Here is a 24,509-nt window from a genome sequence, read left to right on the forward strand (position 1 = left end):
TTGAGGGAGGCTGCAGTCTGGCCTGCTTGCAGTGGCCGCTAAACGAAAGCTAGCTGGGCTAACACCATGGAGAGCTGATTACAGGTGGTGGGCCAGCCCCTCCGGTAACCCTGAATGCGTCAACACTTGGCAAAGAGACCTGGTGGGTTTGCTGAGTGCTGCGAACTGACAGGGGCAAGGAGGAATGGGAAAAAGCCTGAGACGAGCCTAGGGGTAAAAAGGTGGCGGCAACAGCTGGATTGTGCACTGTGGCCTCTTGAGGTCATTAATCATCAAACTGCATCTACCTGCAGAGTGCCTAATAGCCACAGTGCACGGACTGTGCTTCGGCCTGTGGCTCACGGTTGTTCCTACTGTAGGGAGACTCACAAGAAGAGTCCAACCTGTATCGGAGCCTGCTGAAACGTGGGTGAAGCGTCATTGGAATACTAGTACCGAACAGGTGAACCCAACACTGACTGCCGGGGATGTATCGAGTTGACAAGCACAAATTGAGTGCACTCTGCCCCCACTAATGAGAAGTGGCGTGCTGCAGGGTAAAAGCACTTTAACAGGGCTGGAGAACCCTGGTGGCGCTGGGAACAGGTGCTTGGGACTGAATACCCCTGCCTCCTTTGGTGGAACTGCATTGCTATGGAGGCTAAAAGAGAGCTCCTGTAGTCCTGCTTGGTCAAATGAGTGTGGGGTGACCTGAGGGAGACTAACTCTAGCATCAACTCGTTTGGAGAGGGCACTGGCAGAAGCGAAGGTTTTCCACGACTTGGCCTGGACAGGGCTGGGTGACTCTCCCCTGGTTAACTGCGGTGGCAGGTGACATGGATATGTAGGGCACTCAGCGACATGGGACGTACACAGTTGGAGACCCTCCGGGCCAGATGGCTACATGTTCTGGGGTATGACACATCCGATAGTGAATAGGATAGAATGTAAGCCCACCCCACGACAATTTCACACAACCCAAGGTTGAAATATGTGCAATTTAATCTTCTACACATGATGTGTCTTACACCACACAGACTGCGAGTTATATAGGGAGTATACCACTGGGGGTGACTGCGGTGTCACTTCCTTGATGCAGATTTTCGTCACATGGTATGGAGATGTGCAGTGTACTGCAAACTTATTGGAAGGCAGTCCTGATGTGCCTCCACAAAGCTGTGGGGCGCTCACTACCATACGTAATGGATAATTGCCTTCTGGGTGTTTTTTCCCGACACACAACATGCAGAGTAGGCACCCAATTCCTAGATTTGGCATTGGCACAGGCCAGACACAGGCTTGCACTTACATGGATATCACGGTCAGGACCAGTTGTCTCAATTGGACAAGCGATGTCTTCACCTGGGTAATGGCTGAGGGTGTATAATCTGTAGAGAGGAGGCACGTTGCCTCCAGAAGCGACCTGTAGTGATACTATGGGTTGAGATGTTAGAGAGCTGGAACACGGGGATGGAGATTCTGGCTTGGATCAAACAGATCTCGAGGAGTGAGATGTGGGCGAAGACATGAGTACACATGCTTTAGTGCAGTGCCCATGACTCCACCCAAGAGACCATTAGTTTGTTTGTTGAATTTGATTACATTTGTTTGTTCCATATCTACTCCTAACCTCCCCTGACCCACTCCTGTGATAGAAATGCACTAGGAGTCCCCAGCACCTACTATGTTGGCTATCAGAAATGCAAGGATGAACAAGTCTGTATTACGATCCTACTATATCACCTGTTTTATTGACACCAAATGCAAATAAAGATATATGTTTTTTTTTTTTTAAAGAAAAGAAAAAAAAAGTCCCAATCTAGAGATCAGCAGTCTTATCATGCCAATTGGCTGACAGGCTTTGTATCTGAGGGCATGGACAGCCTAAGAAAGCAAGGGATATCAGTGCGCATTGATGGCGTTTCTATGCAGTGCAGCTCATAGGAGAACTGCTCTATAAATATCCCGATCCAGTCAGATGCCTGGGGATTATTCGCCAGATGAGAAATCTGATGGTAGAGCTTTCACCAGAAAGACTGTTAAAAAAAGGTAAGTAACTTGTTTTTAAAGTATCCATATTTGTAGAAATTGCAAAACCGGTTTGGTGGTTTACAGTATGCTTGGAATTAATAAATGGTCACTTTTTCCTTTAGGCACTGAAAGTATTAAGGACATCTGAGTTCATGCCCTATGTAGTATTTATTGCTGCTCCAGAACTAGAGACTCTACGTGCCATGCATAAAGCTGTTGTTGATGCTGGGATCACAACCAAACTTTTAACAGTAAGCAAGTTTTATGAACCAAGTTTCTTCCTTTGCTTTACATTTGTTTGTGTGTTTTTATCTTGCCTGTAAATAAATACTGAATCTTCCATATTTCTGTATTTCTGATGGATACTTGGGTTCCTCACCTTTTGAATTCCCTCAGGCATCATACTGGACCTGGAAATGTTTTCCCTGCAACAGCTTCTGCCTGCCAGAGGTGGTGCCCTCAGACTCTTCAGCAGCCTTGCCCCCACCTTCATAAATGACAATGCAGAGCCTTATATGGCTCCCCTCGCATACTAGTGTCTTTTCCATTGATGCCGATATGGAGCTCCACTCCGAACATATTTTGCCAGTATTCACAATTCCCTAAACTTTCTAATGTCAGTATGCTTAGGGGGAATGTTTGTGCCATGTCTGCAGAAGACAGATATCTGACTTGGATCTTCACAACTTGTGCCTTTGGTGCTTCTGTCCCAGACAGGTCTCTAAGTCCTGCAACAAGTGCTCCCAGCTGCATCCTAAAGCATTTTGGGCCCTTAAAGCGAAGCTGAATGTTCCCAAACACTAGAAGCAAGATCAGTTACTCTCAAACTCCTGGGCTCACTTCTGATCCAAGTCTTGGTCCCAGTCTAGGTTGCAGTACTTGTGTAAGTCCAAAACAAATTCAAAAGAAAAATCCTGTCACAAGCACAAAAAAAAAATCTAAGTGTGAGTCCACCACTCCATCCTCGGAGAGTTCGCTCAGTGTGTATTGCAGTGTTCTGAATCTGCCCCATTGTCAGACTCCAATCTCTTCCCTCAGTTGCAGCTGAAGCGCCATTAATTTGTTGTGCCTTTTTAGACTGCATCAGGTTGAGGTCTTTGAGGAGGCAATCCTGCAGTTTTTCTGGACTCCCCTGTGATGCTCTTGCCCCAATTCTTGTATATTAGACTGCAGGAGGCAATTTTTGGATCTGTTTCTGAACTGAATCATCCCACAGCCGCGACACTGATTTTGGCCCATATTTGGACCTACATAACGCTGGTGGCCTTGACAAATCCCCTAAGGCTAAGTTGGACTCTCCATTTGATTCCCCCTACCTAAGCTAGCGGCTCTTTCGCAGTTGTAGTTCACAGATCTGTAAAGCTGCTAGAATAAAACTTGCCTACTGTGGACACAAAAGCAAATTCTTTTGTAGAAATTCTGCAGCTGGGTCTTTCCAGCTGGCAGACCCTTGCTTCTCTTCAAGCAGGCCTGACGGATTCCCTGATAGTGGCCTGGTCCAAGACCTGCTCAGCATCATCAGTGAGCCAAACTATTGCAGGGTGCCATAGGCCTGCTCCGAGGGACTGAATTTCTGACACAGCATCCAACACTGGAAAACCTAGTTGTACTGGAGCCTGCCAGCTCATTGACACACTGAAAAAGTATCTTTGCCACTAGTCTGACTCTGAGTTGGTCCTCCCAATCCTGCATATTGCTGCAGTGACTGGGAGGGCCCTTTATAAGCCCATTTCCGTCCACCTGGCACGAGACGCAGGCCCAAAAGTCCCACGTTCTACGTCCGCTGCATATGTGTGGCTTGACGTGCTACTAATGGAAGACTGGACCTTGGAATACATACCTAAGATGCTTGCAGTTCTGATACATGGAAGTGTGTCAACATAAGGAGAAATCTCCCACGAAAAAATAGCCCATCTTCTATTTTCAACAGGGCTCGTAAGAAGTCAAATTGAAGGTCAGGTTGGAGCAGAATAAATCTTATTGTACAGTGTTAAAAAACATATTGAAACACACTAGCTCATCGTTTTATGTCTCATGAGACTTCTGAATCAGTGGGAAGTCTGCTTTTTTAGAAACCATATATCCTATGGGATCTATATTTCTACAGACAGGATATCGGTCACCGTTGTGACGGAGTAAGTGCCTCCTCCGACATCTAAATCAGGCCCTTAGTCTGAGGTCCCTCACCCAGCCCTGTCCATGCTGTTGAAAAATTGGCCAGTAGGGCTAACCTACTCTTATGTGGTTAGTAAGCTCCACCTAAATACACCTCCGGGGCAAATTAGAGTATCCAGAGGAGGGAAGCTGTGTCCTAATATTGTGTACAGTTCTTATACATGGACAAGCTCCCTATTATGTGAATATGCTCATTTTTGTATTCCCATTACAAATTAAAACATGCTGGTGGTAGATGCATATTTAAAGTATCTGTCCCCAAGGAATGTCCTCATTCAGGCATTTTGTATGTGTGGATAATCTATATATCCAATATTTCTCCTTTTCATACATTGTCTTACTTATGTGTTTGAGGTCCCCATCCATCTGTTCAATCACAACCCATTTCAAATCAAGAGTTATGTGTCCCTTTGAAATACATTTTGCAATTTTTGCTGTCATTCGGCTAGAATGCATGTTACTTCAATATTGGGTCTATATGAGGACCCTAGTAAATAGTCTAAATGATTTTTTAGGGTCCCCCAACTACCATTCGGCAGGGGCTGAAAGCATGATGGATGTGCCCTCTCATTGTGTTGGGTGTCAGAGCTCTGTCAGCTTACCATCCTGGCCTTTGGCCTCACTCTGTCCACCCAGGTGTTCATTAAGTTGATGGCGGCAGTTACAGCCCATCTTTGCAGGATGGGAGTACATATATTTCCATCCTTTTGACAACTAGCTGTAGAAGGTGGCTTTGCCACAGTCTGTCACGAAACACCTACAAACTACTGTCTCCTTGCTATCGTAAATGAGTTCTCAGTCAACAAACTGAAGTTCCAGTGCAGAGGGTTCCTTTACAGGGGCCATTTTAGACAGAGCGAATTTCTAAGTATTTCTAACAGTGCAACAAGACTGAGATATTCAGTGTACAAACCTGATGTTGCAAACTGGACCCCAACCCCTCACCCCACCCCTAATAACCTAAACCCTGACCCCCTTCTCCCACCCCTAAACCTTAATCACCCGAGCCCCCCACCCCACCCCCAAAAACTAAAAATACCCCGACTCCCCACCCCTAAAACCTAAAGCACCCCACCCCACAAATATTAACTCTGACCCCCTCCCCTAAACCTTAATCACCCCGAGCCCCCACCCCCAAAATGACCGCAACCCCCTCCCCTAAAACCTAAAGCACCCTAAACCCTGATCCCCCACCCCACCCTCAAAAACTAAAATACCCCGACTCCCCACCCGACCCTAAAACCTAAACCCTGACCCCCGCCCCTAAACCTTAATCATCCCGAGCCCCCCACCCCTAAAACTAAACCTACCCGACTCTCCACCCTGTCTCTAAAACTCCCCCGACCCCTGTCCTTAAAACAGCCCCAGTCCCAGCCCAACTTACCTCCTCCTTGATCGCATCGTCGTCCTCAGCCGACACCCTTATTCAGTGCCTTAACCACGCATATACGTGGTTCAGCACATGCATGGTTAAGGCCCTGAACAAGGAAGTCGTGGAAAACGAAAGCGTTGTTCCTCTTTCATTTTTTGCAATATTGAGCAGAACCAGCTGATTAGTTTTGACCTGCTTGCAGAACTGGCAGATATTATTTTGGCCACTTCTGCCTCACCACTAAGTTGGTCAGTGTGGCCTGGCGTGAGTACAATCTGCTTCAGGTTAAGCTGGTTAATGTACTTATGTACACTAAGTCCTTAGCCAGCAAGACCTTGCAGTTTGCACCAATAGTTTAATTACAACCCTGTCAACCTCCCTACATTTGCCTTATCAGCCCACAATTGTGATGCGTTTTTTGAACATTCAGACATATATGTTTCCCCCCTTTGCCACCCCTACTCAACCACCTTTCCTTATGCCTCTGGCTGACCTTAATGAGGTCATTACATTTTTGATGTGCATGCTTTTTGAGCCAATGCACAGCAGTTCTTTGAGGCAACTGACCCTTAAAATTGTTTCTTAGTGCGATTACTTAAGCAATCCATATCCATGAGTTCTACTTGCTGTTAGTTTAGCTGCCATGTACCACTCTTTTCAAAGAATCAGGTATCCTTTTTCTTAAAATTGGTATCACCCTTCCACGTGGGGCAGTCCATCATACTTCCCGCTTTCTTTTCTCCACCAGACCCCTCTAAGGAGGAGAGGTTATGTCAGTTGTACCCAAAGAGAGCCCTTAGTTTTTATATAGATCGAATTAAGGAACATCAAGTGGATGACCAACGCCTTATCAGGTTTGCAGGTGCAAAGAAGGGAAGAGCAGTTTAGAAACAGATCATATTGAGAAGGATTATTCTCTGTATCAGTATTTTCTATGCCTTGGCCAAGAAGGATCCTCCCGAGGGCCTCCCCTATATCTTTGGCTAGTGGAGCTCTGATACTGGACATGTGCTAGGCTGCTACATAGATGTCTGGCCAGACCACCAGGCACTTTTTGATTGACTCTCGGGTCTGTGAAGTGTGCCATTTACCTATTTGGTCCAGCAGGACTTCCAGATGTAAAGTCCATTCCCCAGACCCACCACTGTTTAGAGAGATACTGCTTGGGTATCTACGCAGAAAGTGAAGACTTTGAAATTAGAAGTGTCTTTTAGAAGAAAATGTTACATTCTTTCAGTAATGCTCCTTATGGTGGATACTGTATCTAAGTGCAGATTGTTTCCCACCCTTCCTACTCTCCTTTCTGTGGAGATAACTTCTCTGATTATAAAAAGATTCAAAGGTAAATTTGGCACAATGTCACCTGCAATCAGTCATGCTTAATCTACGTGTAAGGACATAGAAGAGGTCAGAATAAACTCTTGTCACCATGTGGAGGAAAGGCCTATGTGCTGCTCCATGTTGTTGGTTCCTGAGGTGGTCTGAGTTTGATGGCCCCACCCGATGGTGCATAGGAGCTAAATACTAAGACAAATTTGAGATCCTCTCTAGCACCTGAGGATTTTAAAAAGGAACAGTTAGATAGCTTATCCACAGAAAGAGCATGACCAGAGGTAAGTAACTTGTTTGTTTAGGCAGCCCATAGACAAGCCCAACTTGCCTTTTTGTCCTTGTTAAAAGAAAAATGTGAAAGTGATTGCCAGCATAGGCATACAACTTGCTATAGATGAAATCTTCGCTGTTCCATAAAGAAAACTAAAAAGCAAAAAAGCACAGTTCAAATGTTTTTACTCCTTGAGCCAGATCACTGAACATAGGTATTTTGCATTTCATCTAATTAGATCTGTGAATAAAAGCTAGCTGTTTGACATTGTTTATTCTTCCTTGCTTTGGATGATTTCTGAATTATGTTATGGATTTCACTCCTGTTTTTCTTCCTGGTGTGCTCAAACAACTGATACCTTGCTTCTAGCAAACATTTCACAGAGAGGGACTCTGGGGAATTTCACTGTATTTTCCTGCTGATATTTCTCACTGTGTTGATAATATACTGTACAAGGTGAGACCTTTTGTTTTGCTTTTAGGATAAGCTGCATAGCCTTTTCCTAGGCTAGGGATCTAACAAAATCTTTGAGCCTGACTGGTTTCCAGACCATTGTATGGGTCTTTTCAGAAAGGGAGAGTAAGGGGCTGGTTCCTCACATATATCCTCCTGGCGCCCCACTCTGATATCCCCAGGATCCCTTGAAGGTTTCTTAACACTTTGTTGCCCATCGACATTGAGTGAACACCTTAACCTCAAGAGAATTTAACCTCATGCAGTGTTTAACATCCTAGATGTCACTGAAGCATTCCATCCATCACTTTTTTGTATACTTCAGTGTGACTCCCTAAGTGGGATGGGTATGCCCAGATGTGGGTCCTGTACACACTGCCACTGGAATGAAGCTATAATCAAATATTGAACCCTAATAAGGGCGAAACAGGTTGTGGGTTGCTTGTGTTCTGGTTCGGGGAGGACCTAGCCTGGCAGTTCCGGCTGCACTGTTCCCGTTGGGGCAGACTCAAGACTAACTTGTATATGGGTGGGTTCAAACTGAGGTGTCTTGGTGTGCAAACTAACAAGGGACTGGGATAAAGCCACGAGTAATTACCAGTGGCTGAGATTAATTCAAGCATTCCATCAATCACTTCTTTTTATACTTTATTCATTGCAAACTATAACATGAAATTTCAGTGTCTAACTTTTTTGTTTCCTAACCATAGCTAATCTTTAACTATTTTAAAAAAATATTCTGTGATTGTATATATACACCTATATATAATATTTATATGTGGGCATTTATTTATTTTTTTCGTTGCAAATACTTTGTTAAAAGTAAGTTATAGCTACCTTTACTTGTGTGACTGTTTTTATTTAAAACAAAAACCAGTATAAATTCCAATTGAAACCACAGTTTCAATTGAAAGAGACTTCTAGTTACAGATTCCTTACCTTTGAATTTCCTGGCGTCAGCTTGGAATCTGGAATTTTTTGCTGAGCATTACCCTGCGTGCGCAGTCAGGTGGCGTCGTTTGGATCCATGTGGCGTCCGCGTTGAAGCAGTCTGTGACGTCAGTTGCGTATAAAGGCACTACCCTATTGCACGTACCTCAGTACTTTTCCTTGGTCGCCGGTTAAGTGCAGGTCCGGATTCAAGCTACCCTATGCCTTTTTTGGCAGGCCTTTTTTCAACCTTATTGTTGACGCATTTTCAGCTGAGGTCTTGGACCTAGATTTGCCTACAGTGCCAGTCAGGACTAACCTCCTGACCAAGGTGCGTCAGCCGGGGGGTTCCACATCGGAACCGATGTTACCCTTTAACGAAGCCCTCGCTGATGTCCTGCTGGGGACGTGGTCCAAACCCAGCACAGGGGCTCATGTTAATAGTACAATCTGCTGCTGCCATAGACCAGCTCCTAATGATCCTAGTTTCCTCACCAAACACCCCACCCTGGGGAGCTTGGTGGTCCAGGCCTCCACTTCCCATGGTGCCTTCCATTCCGCTCCCCTGGAAAGGGAATCCAAGAGGCTGTATCAGCTTGGAAAGAAAATGTTTTCTTCCTCCAGCCTGGCATTGAGGTCTGTAAACACCTCATGCCTATTGGGCCGTTTTTCCCATACTGAGGGCGTGCAAGAAACCTTCTCACAAACTGTTAAAGATGGCCGAGATGCAGCAAACACGGTGTGGTTTGGACACTACTTACTCGCTGGGTAGGATGATTTCTTTGACGGTGGGCTTTTGCCACCACTCCTGGCTCCGTACATCTGGCTTTTCAGGAGATGCCCAGGCAAACCTTACGGACCTGCACTTCAATGGCCCGCGCCTATTTGGAGAACAGGAAGACTCAGCACTTGAGTGGTTCAGGGAGTCTCGGGCTACAGCCAGATCCTTGGGCCTCTCGGTGCCCGCTCAACAGCAGTCTTCCTTTTGCCCCTTTACAGGCTTCGGAAGGGGGTGTTGTACCACGTCAATCTCAAATCACCATCTTCCTCCATCAACTCAAAATCCAGTGCAAGGGCGAGTTTGTGGTACCTCAAGACCCAGAGGGTCTAGCCAGAGGTCGGCCACCACACAGCCCCCTTCTCCACAGCACCCAAGTCCTCCTAGTATGATTCTGCAAGACACCTTGCATCCAGTTTGAGGGAGGATTCCATTTCATCTCTCACTGGCTGTCCATAACAGCAGCCATATGGGTTTTGCAGATTATAAAGAAGGGCTGTTCCCTCTCCTTCCAGCCTTTCCCTCCCTCTGTGCCTCCATTAAAAGAACAGCTGATGGAGGATCATTTTGTCTTGCTCCGCGAGGAAGTTGTGGCTCTCTTGGCCAAGGGAGCCATAGAAATGGTCCCAATGTCAGAAGTGGTTGTTAATCCTGCTACTTTCTGATTCTCAAAAAGAACAAGGGTCTTTGCCCTAATTTGGATTTACGGGACATCAATCTCTTCCTCAAAAAGGTAAAATTCAAGATGCTCACTTTTGCTTGAGTCTTGTCTGCCCTATACCGAGGAGACTGGATGGTAGCGCTGTACTTGCAGGATGCATGTTTTCACATCCCCATCCTGCCTACCCTCAGGCATTACTTGCGGTTCAAGGTGGGCCACAAGCACTTTCAGTTTACTGTGCTTCCCTTCGGTCTTACCATTGCCCCTCGGGTCTTCACAAAAGTGATGGCTGTGGTAGCAGCTCATCTGCGCAGGTTAGGAATTTGAGTCTTTCTTTACCTCGACGACTGGCTGTTCTAGGCTCCTACGCCCCAGGCTCTCATCGCCCTCCTTCACACTCCGAATTTGCTGGGGTTCACTATAAACGTACCAAAGTCACACCTGACTCCCTCTCAGAAGCTCCCTTTCATCGGAGCTGTTCTGGACACAGTGAAGTTCAGGCTTATCCTCCCATGTAGAGAGTCCAGGATAGTCCGGTTATGATACCGATGTTTCGGTCTCTATCCTGGATTCCGGTGAGACAGACACTGAGGCTGCTGGGCCTTGTAGCCCCCTGCATCCTTTTAGTCAATCATGCCAGATGGCATATGAGGGCTCTGCAGTTGGTCCTGAAGTTCCAGTGGGCACAGCATCAGGGGAATCTCACAGACACGGTTCAGATCTCGGAGGGAACTGCAAAAGACCTGCAGTGGTGGTTAGTTTACTGCGATTGGTTCAGAGGCAGACTCCTCTCCCTTCTCCAGACAGATCTCACAGTAGTGACAGATGTCACTTCCGGGATGGGGCAGCCATCTGGGAGAGGTGGAGATCAGGGGCCTCTGGTCTCTGGCGGAATCCTGACTATCTATCAATTTACTGGAGCTCTGGGCGATCCGCGAAAGCATTTCTCCCGGTTGTGGAAGATTGTGCAGGTGTTCACAGACAATACTACCGCAATATGATACTGCAACAAGCAGGGCGGTGTGGGGTTGTGGACCCTTTGTCAAGAGGCCCTGTGTCTCTGGACATGGCTGGAACAGCAGGGCATAACCCTGAGGGTTCAAAACCTGGCAGGTTCTCTGAAAGTGAGGGCAGACAAACTCAGCTGTTGGTGCCTAGCAGATCACAAATCGTGTCTCCACCCAGAGGTGGCGCAAGGACTCTTTCAGCAGTGGGGAGATCCTTGGTTAGATCTGTTCGCCTCCACAGAGAACACAACAGTATTGTGCGTTGGAGTTTCCAAGGCGGCAATCGCTCTGCAATGCTTTTCGGTGCGAGTGGAATTCAGGCCTCCTGTACGCCTTTCCACCCATACCACTTCTGCCCAGAGTTCTCAAGAAGATCGAGAACGACCGGGCCCAAGTAATCCTAGTAGCTCCGGACTGGGCTCTGAGAGTCTGGTATCCCCAGCTTCTGAAAATGAGCATCGATCCTCCGATTAGGCTGCCCCTTCGGGACGATTGTCTGTCGCAGTAGCAGGGGAAGGTTCTCCACCCAAACCTGCCAAAAAATTCTGCGCCTTCATGCGTGGAGATTGAGCGGCGGCTGTTAATGGCCTTTGACCTTCCTCCCAAAGTCTGTAACGTTATTTTGGCAGCCTAGGGTCCCTCCACTAAAATGGTATTCGCCTGCCATTGGAAACGTTTTGTATATGATTGTGCAGAAAGATCTATTGATCCTCTTTCTGCTTCTCTTTCTGATATCCTTCTGTTTATACTCTTTCTTGCCCAGCAGAGTTCTGCCTTTGGTACTCTCAAGGGCCTTCTGTCTGCCTTATAGGCATTCCTTTGGCTGCCTGATCAGCTTTCACTGTTCAAATTTCCCATTGTGTGCTTAGATTCCTCAAAGGGCTTGTACATATCTTTTGTCCTACACCCTTTGTGTGCCTCAATGGGACTTAAATCTTGTCCTCACATTTCTCGTGTGTGCTACCTTCGAGCCCTTACACAACTGTCCCCTCCAGCTGCTCACGATCCACACAACCTTCTTAGTGGCAATCACCTCTGCCAGGAGGGTGAGTGAGATGCAAGCTCTTTCATCCAAGCTACTGTATCTCACTCTGTTCCCAGACAAGGTGGGTTTCAGAACTCATGTCTCTTTCCTTCCCAAGGTGATGACCCCATTTCACCTGGGTCAGAACGTCACCCTACATGTTCTCCTTTGCTCCACCTCATCCCACTAAGGAAAGGGAGCGATTCTCCCGACTGGACCCAAAAAAAGCGTTATTGTTCTAGCTTGTCCTCACAGAGAGTTCCGGGTGGATGATCAGCTCTTTGTCGGGTACTTGAGAGCAAAAAAGGGTTGGGCAGTGCAGAAACTAACCATTTTGTGCTGGGTCGTTTTCTGCATTAAGATCTGCTACGCACTGGCCAAGAAGCAGCCCCCTAAGGTCTTGAGGGCTTATTCCACCAGGGGCAAGGCTGTTATCACTGCTCTGACACAAGGTGTTTTAGTCCTGGATATCTGTCAGGCTGCAACGTGGGCATCCTTGCACACATTTGCAAAAACCTACTGCCTGGACAAACCGGTCCAAAGAGACTGACACTTTGCCCGTTCGGTCCTACAGGACTTTCTTGTCTGAAAGATTTACCCACAGCCCACCGCCAGGAGGTTATGGCTTGAGTATCTATTCTAAGGTAAGGAATCTCAGATGAACAAGTTACTTACCTTCGGTAACGCATTATCTGGTAGAGACTCTATGTAGCTGCAGATTCCTTACACCCACTCATGCCTCTTCGCTCTGCGGGTTTGTCTAATCTGATTAGGGTTTCTCCCTTTCAGGGCATAGTTTTGCACATGCCAACTGTTGGTTCGATCCATGACTATGCACTTCGGGTGTGGAAGTTTGTGAGCTAAAACTGACATAGTGCTGGGGTGGTGCCTTTATAGGCGACCGTTATGTCACGGACGGCTCCAACGACACCACGCAGATCCGAACAACTGCGCATGCGCAGGGTACTGCTCAGCAAAAAAATTCAAATTCCATGCTGACGCCAGGAAATTCTAAGGTAAGGAATCTGCATCTAGATCAATTCTCTACCAGATAATGTGTTACCGAAGGTAAGTAACTTGTTCGTTATTGTTAAAAAAAAACATTTTTTTAAATCACTCATTTCCCTAGTTTAGAATGCTTTGAAATCTATAACGAACATTTCCACCATGCACTGCTCACAGTATCACAAAGACATCATTAATGCCATCTGAACTTAATTGATGAAATCCTTTACAAGATCAATATTATTGTATGGACAAGGATAATGTGTGATACACAGAGTGTGTGCCTGAGCCCCTAGGGCCGTAAATCATTTTTCATCTGTGTGCAGCCATTTGCTTTTATGGATTTATTCTGCCGTGCATGGTCTTCAGCTGTACCCAGCAGGGTCTGAGCTCAGGATATGCACAGCAGGCTGTGTGTAGAGACTGAGCACAAGGTCACGCAATTGATCAACCCCTTCTGCCTGCAGCTGAAGGATATGCGCATTAGATTATAACCACATGGGTGATGGGTGTGTGGTCTGAGGCTGAGCACTAAGCTTAACTTCACCTGCATACTCCTGCCTATGCCCTACCCAGACCATATGAGAAAGGCCTTTAACAGGTCACTGTGCCTCGACCGGGCACTACAAGTATAGTTTTGCGTACGCTTGGTTCATGCACAGCTAGTTCTGAGTGCAGTGTCTTACATACAGTTATCCGCGCTGGGTGTATGTGTACCTGTGTGTGTGGTACAGTACAGAGATAATGCAGTACTGTGCATTGCATGCATGTTAAATGGACATTCTAGGGATATGTGTGCCTATGAGTCATATCATACGGATACAGTGCTGTGCAGTGTGTAGGTTTTACACATGCACTAGCTGTGTATGCCTGTTGATGGTACAATCCATTGAGAGCCTGGGTACCAATGCCTGCATGAAGAAACGTGGAGAGGAGGTATATAAATCTCCCCAGACAGGCTTATGTATTGCTACAATGGTACATTGTATGGAGGACCTTGGGTTCCATTTTGGGAGGAACAAGCCTTCCTGGCAAAGACTTGCGGCGACGAGGAAACCCCACCAGACAATTTTGTGTATTGCTGCGTTCCTGTAATTTGGGTGGGGCACAATCAGTAGAGGGGAGAGCAGGCTTACCCAGCAGACTTCAAAGGTGTGCTTTGATTCAGTGCAAGGTCACCAGAAAGAAGCCTAGGCACATCTCAGGAAGTAGATTGGGCTGATTAGAAAATCATAGAGTAAGACTGGGGACCTGGGCTATCCTTTTCATGCCAATATCACAGAGGCTGACATCCATATGTGAACTTAGCCCCATGACAGTCCATGGGAGTGGCCAATCAGCTTTGGAGTCACTCCTGCTGTAACAGATTGCTTTCAATAGGAAGAATAAAGCAGAGGAGCGGGCACTTCAAAGGAAGCAGATCCCCAACATGAACGCCAAAGACTTAGACTCTAAATCACATTTGGTGTCTGGAAGTGGACTATAAGAAACAGAGCTTGAGATCCCAAAAGTTGTCATCTGCCAATCAGCCAGACTGACTGTGTGGAAAGGGGAAGCTCTGCAAGACTTCTGCCCGTGACCAGAACTAGGGGGCCAAGGCCTGTTAGTCTTCTTGCTGCTTGAGGGGACATCTTCCAAGGAATCTAAGACCACCTCTTCTGAGCACCATCACCTGTCTGCTTGCCAATACCACTGTGCCCTGTGAGGAAGAGGAGGGCATTTGAGGAAGCAAGGCACAGTGGGGAATCATGTCCAGTTTGTTTCCATTACAAGGTGTACGGAAACATCTGCTGCACCAATCAGTGGTTTCTCGTGTGCAGGACAAAGTTGGCGAACCCTGTATGCCAACAGAAAGCCACTGTGAAGTGAGCCGTCGTGAACACCTTGCCATTTAGGCAGGAACCTGTGTGCATCCAAGGATAGTCAACCCCATATGCCATCAAGGGCTGTCTTGCGAGCACCTGCTGTACCGAACAGATTGGTTCCCATCTACAGTAGGGGTGCGGTGACCCTGTATGCCAGAAGGGACCAGCAAGCCAACCAGAATTGTGTACTGTCCCAGCATATTGTCGAAGTGACGCCTCACATCTACCCCCCCAGACGAGTGATAAGCACTGGAAATTTCCTGTCATTTTCACCCTCATTGTAGGAGTGAGCAACGAGACTTACCTGCAAAGAGAAACTGCAAAGAACCTCCAGTAGACCTTAGGAGCATGACTGCATGTGAATTAGTTCAGGAATCAGCAACTGCAGCCTTCCTGTGCCATGTGCGGTGAACTCGCCTTGATCAGCCGCTGTTGCTTAGACACCTGCATAGGGAAGCATGCTCAGGAACTTAGGACACTCTAAGCCTGCAGATGTGGGTAAGGCTGAATTTGGGTCAGTCAGCCCCCAGGTAGCTTGCTGGCTAGAATAGCATGTCCACAATGGAACACTTTTAACTTTAGAACAGTCTGAGTGGACTCTTGAGACTTGAACTACTAGTGAGTGGGGAATAACCACTGTTGCTAGATTGAGGAGAGCGTTTTTCATTTCTTGTAGGGGCTCACCTGATGGTTACCTTGAACTTGGACGCTGTTATTCACAAGGTAGGGTGCATACAAATGGAACATGTGTGACAGAAAAGATATGTTCCCCCAGTGATTAGGCCCATAACAACATTGTCATTGTTCACGCTGTAGCTGGCATCTAGGATAAATCAAAGTATAGATTATGCTCTTTAATCTTTACTTTTTGAGCTGTACCAACTATAGATTTCATTCAAAGACTTTTTGTAGGAAGCTGGATCTGCACAGAGTCAAGGGGTTCACCAGAGGCTTAACAGAGGCTACAGTTAATAATACTAATGCTTTCTTTTGTGCTAGTATGGTCGAGCAGTTAGGGTTATCAGAGGGTAGTGCAAAGCATTTGTTATACACACACGGACAATAGAAGAAGCACACACTCAATGACTTAACTCCAGACCAATGGTTTTTATGTAGCAAAAATATATTTTCTTAAATTATTTTTAAAACCACAACATTCAAGTTGCAGGTAAGTACTTCAGTAGATACGTATTTCACACATGTATCAACAGTACTTTGTTTGAAATCGATAAGTTGTATCGTTCTTGAAGTACTGGCAATAATCTGTTTTAAAAATGGACACTGCAATTTTCAGAAACAGTTCCAGGGGGTGGGGGGTTAAATCATTTTACAGGTAAGTATGACACTTACAGTTTCAGTCTCCGGGGGTTAGGAAGCCCACAGGTTGGGGTTCAAGCTAACCGCAAACACCCACCACCAGCAACACAGGGCCGCCCGGGTGCAGAGGTCAAAGTGTAGTCAAAATTAACATGGGCTCCTATGGAGACTGGGGGCACCCTGTTTCAGATCTGCAGTCAAGTAAGTACACGCAGCTTAGGAGGGCAGGCCTGGGGGTTTTAGAGGAGCACCGTGGGGGCTACAAGTTAGCACCAAACATACACCCTCAGTGGCACTGGGGCAGCCGGGTGCAGAGTGCAAACAAGATGGCGGGTCTCCAATGATTCTCTATGACGGGACCCTGGGGGTCACTCAGAGGCTGCAGAAGAGGTCCAGGGGGTCGTCTCGGGCACACCACTGGCTGGACAGGGAGGAGGGCCACCTGCTGAACGTTGCTGCACTGGGTGTTGGTTTCTCCAAGGCCTGGAGGCTGTGGGTGCAGTGGGTCCTTAAACGTCTGATATCTTCATCCAGAGCTTTCGCGATCAGCGGAGTCCTCGGGATTCCCTCTGCAGACGTTGTCGTGGAGGGGTGGAGAAGTCAACCCAGGGTGGCACTTGCTCAAAGTCGTTGGTTTCTTCTTGGACAGGGCCGCTGTCCACAGGAGTTCTTGGTCCTTTTGGGTGCAGGGCAGTCCTCTGGAGAGCAACAGAGGTTGCTGGTCTTGCTGGATGCATCGCTGTTCTTTTGCAGGTTCTTTGAAGCAGGAGACAGGCCGGTAGGGCTGGGGCCAAATCAGTTGTCGTCTTCCTTCTTCTCTGCAGGGGGTATCATCCAAGCAGTCTTTATCAGGTTACCAGGAATCTGGTGAGCTGGGTTCAGGGAGGCCCTTAAATCCTAGATTTAGGGGCGTTTTAGGGGCCAGGGGGCAGTAGTCTATGGTTACTGTCCCTGAAGGTAACTACACCATCCTTGTGCCCACTCCCTTTAAGGAGGGAGGCACAAACCTAATCCTATTGGTCTCTGTCCTCCAAATCAAGATGGAGGATTCTGCAGGGAGGTGGTCTCCTCAGCTCAGGACACCTTACGGGTGGTCCTGGCTGGGGTGGTCACTACTTCCTGTTTTCCCTAATTTTCCTGCCGGACTTGCTGCCAAATGTGGGGCTTTGTCTTGGGGGGGCTGTGGGAGGGAGGGCGGCATCTCCACTAGCTGGAGTGCCCTGGGGCACTGTAATCCTAGGCTAGAGCCTTTAAGGCTCACCCCCAGGTGTTACCGTTCCTGTAGGGGGGAGGTGTGAAGCACCTCCACCCAGGACAGGCTTCGTTTCTGACCACAGGTGCACAAAGGCTCTCACCCCATGTGCTCAGAAACATGTCTGAAAGTGGCAGGCTGGCATAGACCGGTCAGTCCTACACTAGCAGTTTGGCTAACATACAGGGGACATCTCTAAGATGCCCTCTGTGTGCATTTTTCAATAAATCCCTCACTGGGTCAGTTTGGGTTTATTGTGCTGAGATTTTTGATACCAAACTTCCCAGTATACAATGAAGCCGTTATGGAGCTGTGGAGTTCGTAATGAGAAACTTCCAGACCATATACTCAGTATGGCTACACTGCACTTACAATGTCTAAGAATGGTCTTAGACACTGTAGGGGAATATTGCTCTTGCAGCTATGCCCTCACCTGTGGTATACTGCACCCTGCCTTAGGGCTGTTAAGGCCTTCTAGAGGGGTGACTTACCTATGCCACAGGCAGTGGTGTACCATGTCGACTTTGCCTTTTTCTCCCCACTAGCACACACAAGCTGCAAGGCAGTGGAAATGTGCTTGGTGTGGGGTCCCCTAGGGTGGCATAATACATGCTGCAACCCTTGGAGTCCTTCCTTGGACACAGGGCCCTTGTTACCATGGGTACTTTTTGCAAGGGACCCTGTGTGCCAGGGATGTGCTAATTATGGAAACATCCTTTGTTTTTGTCAGCTTTTGGAAAAGAACACTAGTGCTGGGGGCTGGTTAACAGGATCCCAGCACACTTTCAATCAAAGTTGGCATCAACACAAGGCAAGAAGTGTGTGTGTGTCGAATAAGCATGCCGACAGTGGCACTTTCCTACACTTTTCAATAAAAACCCAGTCTAATGATGTTGATGGATTTTACTAAATATCTGGTAAATTTAACTTGTATAGTGTTGGGTGTGCACTCCTCGGCACACCCACAACCCTCTACTTCACATTTAAATTTTTGATAAGTTGAGCAGACTCAAGGCTTTATTGTTCCAAAAATATGTGGCGCTCACATCTGCATGCGAGACCTACGCACTTCAGGTGGCAAGGTCATCAGCAGAGATACAGTCCTATTTTAAGTACTAACTTTCCGAGACACTTTGGTGAGCTCGTGGGACAAATATTTAATGCGTCCAGTACTACTGGATTCGCAAAGTTCTTTAAAGGCTGTTGGTTCTGGTTTCGTTCACACCTTCTCCTCTATATTTGGTTGACTACCAACAGCCATCCACTCAGTATTCGCCAGTATTTTTGGGGGATTTCCAATAGCTTTGGCTATAATAGGTGGCATTTTGCTATTGGTACTTTTTCTGCACAGTGGCTGTCCCGATGCAACAAGGCGGGATGAAAGCGCTCCCACCAGCGCAGCTGTGTCGTAAACACATGATGTAGTACTTCAGAGCAACACTCCTCGAGCAATTGGAGTGTGACTGGTCTCTGTCATTCAGACCGGTTTTGCATTGTGGCAGCCCGTGTTTCAATGCCTCTGGTGCTCGTTCGAACATGCACTGAAAGTTTGTCTTTCTACGCAGCGCTTGCTTTCATTGGACACTGATCTGTTGATGTTCTTGCTGTGGGCTCGTTACCAGACATGCGCATTGAGGGTGTTTTTGCTACGGGAACCTATGAGTTGCCCTTCATGGAGCATGCAGCTCTGAACTCATTATTGGGCACACCACAGAATGCTGCTGCCTTGGCTGACGCTCAGGCTATGGAACACAAATGCTTCTTGGTGGTTCTTGGCGATGAGTTTCCTACTTTACCACCTGCTGGAGTGGAGGATTTCCTGTCTTCAATTATCCCGGATTCGATTGGCAACTTCCAAAATGACTTTGACTCTTGAAATTCAGCCTTTTTGACACCACAGTTAACAAATAATGAGAGCATACGCGACACTGGTAACACTGCGTTAGTATGCGGAGTTCAAGTCCTTGACATCTGTCAAATGGCAACGTGCGCATGTTTATAAACACTACTGCCTGGACAGTCCGGTCCTTAGGGACGGGTACATTGCCCGTTTGGTCCTGCAGGACTTTATAGTATGAACCCTCCTCCAGGAATGGTACTGTTTGGATATCTATTCAAAGGTGAGGAATCTATAGCTAGAGTTCTCTGTCAGATGAACAAGTTAGTTACCTTCAGTAAGGTAAGTAATTTGTTCGACAAGTACTTTTAAGTTTTACATGTCCTGGAAGGGAAAAACTCCTAAATGTGTTTTACCCGATCAGAGGACTGTCTGCTACCATGGCCTGCTGTGTACTTCAGAAGTTTGCTTTGTGGCACAATGTCAGTGGTCTGCCTTGCTGTTTGAACCATGGTCCACTTCTTGAACCCAGGACTGGAGATTGACTCCAGGGGCTAGTTGGCTGGCCTCTTGATCAGAGACAATAAAGACAGTAAAGGCGCCAACCATCTTGAACCTACACCTGGACCTAGCCTGAGTGAGTCCTACCCCACTTTTTTTTGGCTAAAACTTGCTCAGAGAACCGAGAGTAAACTGGGACCCGCCTGTGTGTCTATTTACCCAAAGTGCAATGTTGCCAATCTGACTTTGCAGCAGTTTCCGCCACGTTATACTCTTCAGTAGCAAATCCTGTTCAGCGGTCCTTCGCCTGAGGGGTATAATGCCTCATGAAACATCAGTTGGGCACAGCCTTGTCCGCCAGACAGTCCGAATGTAGAAATCTTCACAGCGGCTCCCTGATGACAGAGCCACCTCCTTAGACACCACCAGCAGCATTGCCACCCTGAACTTCTACATTCTCAGAGACTTTTACTTCAGATTTCTTTAAAGTCCAAAGGTGAGTGCTGATTAGGCCCTAGCCACTATTTATGTCCTAAATGAGCTCCATCGTGGTTGGCCATATTTTTTTTTTTTACTTTGACCCAGTCTTGCACGACTAGATGTCCGCAGATGGTGCTTCTATCTTTCAGGTACTAGTTTTTACCTTACACTTTTAAGAATCATAACTCCGGATCTACTGATTGGACTTTTGTCATTCTGGTATCAAATAGTTTATTAAAATGTACTCTGTTTTTCTAAATCAGTGTGAGATTTTTCTTGTGTTGTGTTGTGTGCTCACTTTATTACTGTTTGTGTGTTACATAAATGCTTTACACGTTGCTTTAAATTAAGCTTGACTGCTTGGGTGCTGAGCTGCCAGTAGGGTAAGCACAGGTTAATTTAGTGACTTTAGTGGTTCACCTTGATGGGGGTTGTGGCTCTAGCTTGAGAAGGGTTAAACTCCCACTCAACCAACAACCCAGTTTCTCACAACATATAACAATGTTGGTAGAGGACCTATAAGGGACCTACTGTAACAATATTTAATGTAAGTATTGTATACAGCTCCTGTTGTATAAACGTACATGGACATCTATACAATGCAGAAGGAATGTAAAGCAAGGGCCGATGCCAGGGCCAGCAGGTTTAATGTTAAATAGTTAACCAGAAGTGTGCCCATGTGGATATTATTGTGTACAGTTCTCACTAGTGTTAGGCTGAATAACCTAATTTTAATAATCAACATTTGAGCGCTTGGACACTAATAGAGTTTAGACCCTGTAGAATGCGTAAAGTCTGCCTTCTGGCTATATCGTGGTGCTGATACAACTCGTTGGCAGGGGCTCTTGTTATCAGACTTGGTACATTATCTTCCCTCCCATCTGCTTTATTGTTGTCCCCCTTTCTTTGCCATATGTTGGTGTTGTGAAAATCATATCACCCATTTATAGGATATCTGAAGGAGTTTTGTAAAAGATTTTTAAAAAAGCTGTGGCAAATGCACACATAGCTGGAAAAAAAGACAATTCATTATGAGTTAACATTATTTTTACATCTTTTTACACCGTCTCAAGAATTTGATTGGAAAGAATAAGCCCTTTGAGCCCCGTCATAGACAGTGACCCGTAGAACATGCGTCTCAATAGGTGAGCGTAGCCCTTTTTATCAATTGTTTACCAACGTTTGTGTACAAAAAAGGCTGAAGACCTCAGAATTTGAGAGTTTGAAAAAAGAATGATGGAGCATAAAGTGACAACCAATTCACATAATTTTTGTGTAACTTATGCTACGTGGCAACTACCACAGAAACTCTAAGCTGGTGAAAACAAACAGTGTGCCATCTCAACTAGTTAATTCACGCTACCACCCCCTGACCCCTGCCGCCTTTAATACTGGGCAACCTGACTACAACTTGGGGAGACGAATGTGTTGCAGATATTAGGCAGGACTGGTGAATTTCAGGAGTTGTGTGCTTGAACAATATTCATTTTATGATAAGACTCGTGCCCTTATTAATCACTTTTTCACATCCTTTTTTTTCTTCAAACAGGACACAGATTTGAAAAAAACAGTTGATGAAAGTGCTCGGATACAGAGAGCTTACAACCACTACTTTGATCTAACCATTATCAATGACAATCTGGACAAAGCTTTTGAAAAACTTCAGACAGCTATAGAGAAACTAAGAACGGAACAGCAATGGGTCCCAATTACCTGGGTTTATTAACTACCAGTGTTCAAAAGATGATGCTGTAGGATCCATTGATAGAGACCTTAAGCTGAAATGACTATATGCACAGAGGGTGAAGATACCTACAATGCTCAAGCCTTTTTATTCATTGCAAATGCTGATGATTGTACACTGTTAAGAATTTTTGGTAAATTTTGAAGAGAAAGTGTACTTAAATACGTAATTTATTTTAATTTTTCTAACTTTTTACAGAATCTTTGTATTCATGTCACATGAAGGAAATGCGTTGAAGCATTTTGTACGTCTTGATTTAGTAACTTTTTCTTTATCATCCCTAAAATGATCTTGGTCATTCTCTTTCAATTCTTAAATTTTAGTCTTACATTTTCACTGTGATAAAAGTATACTTGAACTGCCATTTAAATTGCCTGTTCACGTAATTAAGTAACTGAAATGACATAATTCAGCATTCTTAGGAAACGCAATTTCGTATCCTTATAAGCATTTATATCAAATTCTTCTGACGTTAGAATGTTCTGTTTTAATGTTAAAACCTTCAACCAGCCAACTATGTTAACAGTTCATTTTGTTTATTTTTTCTGTACTTTAACTTAAGTGTCTTATAGACACTTGTGTTCTCAAAAGTAATTTCCCAATTCAACAGCTACAGTTATAGAACAATAAGTTGGAAGGTGAACAATAATGGTTGTTCATAAACAGGAATTAATGGGAAGCAGCATTATAATAGGTAAAGCCATAATACTGTGAGTTTTCTAATAACATATATGCTAGGGTGGAGAGTGGAGGGCATTTAATTCGGATGATACAATTCCCTGTATTTACATTTTAAGTGCAGTCATTTTCCCAAACCCAAACACCTTTAAGTTGCCAAAGGAGTGTAAGCCAACAGCTTGTTTGTGTCTAATCTCAATAGTGGCTATCCCCATCAATTTTCTTTTCACTTGAAAGATTTTGCCTAAAATACGAAACAAAATATTTTATAAACTATTTTTCATGTTTTGCCATTACACAGTATTTGTATTTTAACCTCTCATGTAAGCTCTCGCGTTAGAGCTCTCATAGTTCACACATGACTTACTTGTTTATGCGTTATGAAGTATGTTATAATATAAAATGTGTTAGTTGTCGTTCGTAGCTTGTTAAATGTGAACGTTTATCAGTTGGAAATCGATGTTGAACTGGTATGTTGCTTTTATTTGTTTTTATTAACTGGAACACCTCCAAGACTGTCTACTGTCAGATTCTGTCTCTTTACATGTATGTAAATGACAGGTATAGATTGCATGCTGACCAAATCGATGATAACCTACCATTTGGTAGTGCTAGTTTTCAAACAAATCACTACTTCTCTTGGGCCCTGTCCCTTAAAAAGTTGACGAAATTAGCTCTTCTGCAGCACTGGAAAGTATGTCTTCATTAGATATGCAAGTAAAGGGTTGTGCTAATCTCCCAGAGAAGCAGAGATGTAAGGAATGCACACTGAAATAATGTTTACTGTACCAAAAACAGAGAAGTGTCTTGCAGCTTTAATTGCCACATACTAAGTAGTTGAACAGTACAATGAACTATCTACCCTTTTGTACAAAAACAACCGCATTTGCACACAATCAGAACGGAGCAAGTTGGTATTTCAACCAACAGTCTGCCTATGCAAGTGCAACGCTTGTTTGCAGGGACAGTGGTAGATGTACACACTCTTGCTACCTAATGATGGGTTGAGAAGCCTGCAGAATTCTTTTTTCTTTTTTATTTCTTTCTTTTCTTCTTTCTCCCCCCCTTTCAGATTCCGATTGACAACAGTCAATTGATTACCAAGAACTATTCGTTGCTAAGAATGCTTTTTAAGTTCACTTTGTTTGAAAAGATATAAAATGTCCAAGCTTTTATTAACCGTGGGTCCAGTCTACTTCTATGATTCATATTTTCTTCTCCCTATCAACTCATAACTTTGTCAGCCTGAAACACAAAAGGCACAACGACCGGCTTCACCATAAGAGTAATCTAGTGATAAGCAATAAGATTACATGAGACCATTAATTTCTACACAAAAGCCATGGAATCCTTATTAGAGCATTTTCACTAAGGGGACCCAGGAGATTTTCTGGACATGATCATGTTTTATAATATTGCTACTAGGGGGTACGTGATGGAGAATAATTTGTTAACTTTTTGTCCCTAATGAAACACACTCTATCCCTTGAAAGAGCCACAGTCGATCTGAATTGTTTTGTTTGTTTATGAAGCAAATCATTCATACTTAACAGATGGGCCTGTCATTTAGGTGTCAGAAGATTATAAAGTTAAGTAAAGAAGGTCACTGTTCATTACATTGGGATGCTCTGTCGAATCATCACCAAGAGCCTTCAAATAAAACTTTGAGGAAAACTTGTAAGTGGGTTGGGATGAACATAATGTAGAACTGTCCATGTTACCAAGTTGGGGTGAGCGAACCGCCACCAGTTTTCCAACTTCTCACTTTCCCGTTCCTGGTCCTGCCACGGGAAAGTCCAGTGGGACTGGGAGAACCT

General features: G+C 45.4%; 1 protein-coding gene across 7 annotated transcripts in view; it reads left to right on the forward strand.

Moving 5' to 3' along the window:
- Positions 1-23,871, forward strand: part of PALS2 (protein associated with LIN7 2, MAGUK p55 family member) — a 704,871-nt gene extending 681,000 nt beyond the window's left edge. For all 7 annotated transcript variants that reach the window (XM_069211397.1, XM_069211395.1, XM_069211396.1 and 4 more), the window contains 2 exons: positions 2,133-2,261; positions 21,820-23,871. In XM_069211397.1, coding sequence (XP_069067498.1) covers positions 2,133-2,261; positions 21,820-21,996 — 306 coding nt within the window. In that variant the 3' untranslated portion in view covers positions 21,997-23,871. The remainder of the gene's footprint in view (positions 1-2,132; positions 2,262-21,819) is intronic.
- Positions 23,872-24,509: the final 638 nt, after the last annotated feature.

This window comes from Pleurodeles waltl, chromosome 10 (genome assembly GCF_031143425.1).
Source record: "Pleurodeles waltl isolate 20211129_DDA chromosome 10, aPleWal1.hap1.20221129, whole genome shotgun sequence".
In the NCBI taxonomy this organism is placed as follows: Eukaryota; Metazoa; Chordata; class Amphibia; order Caudata; family Salamandridae; genus Pleurodeles; species Pleurodeles waltl.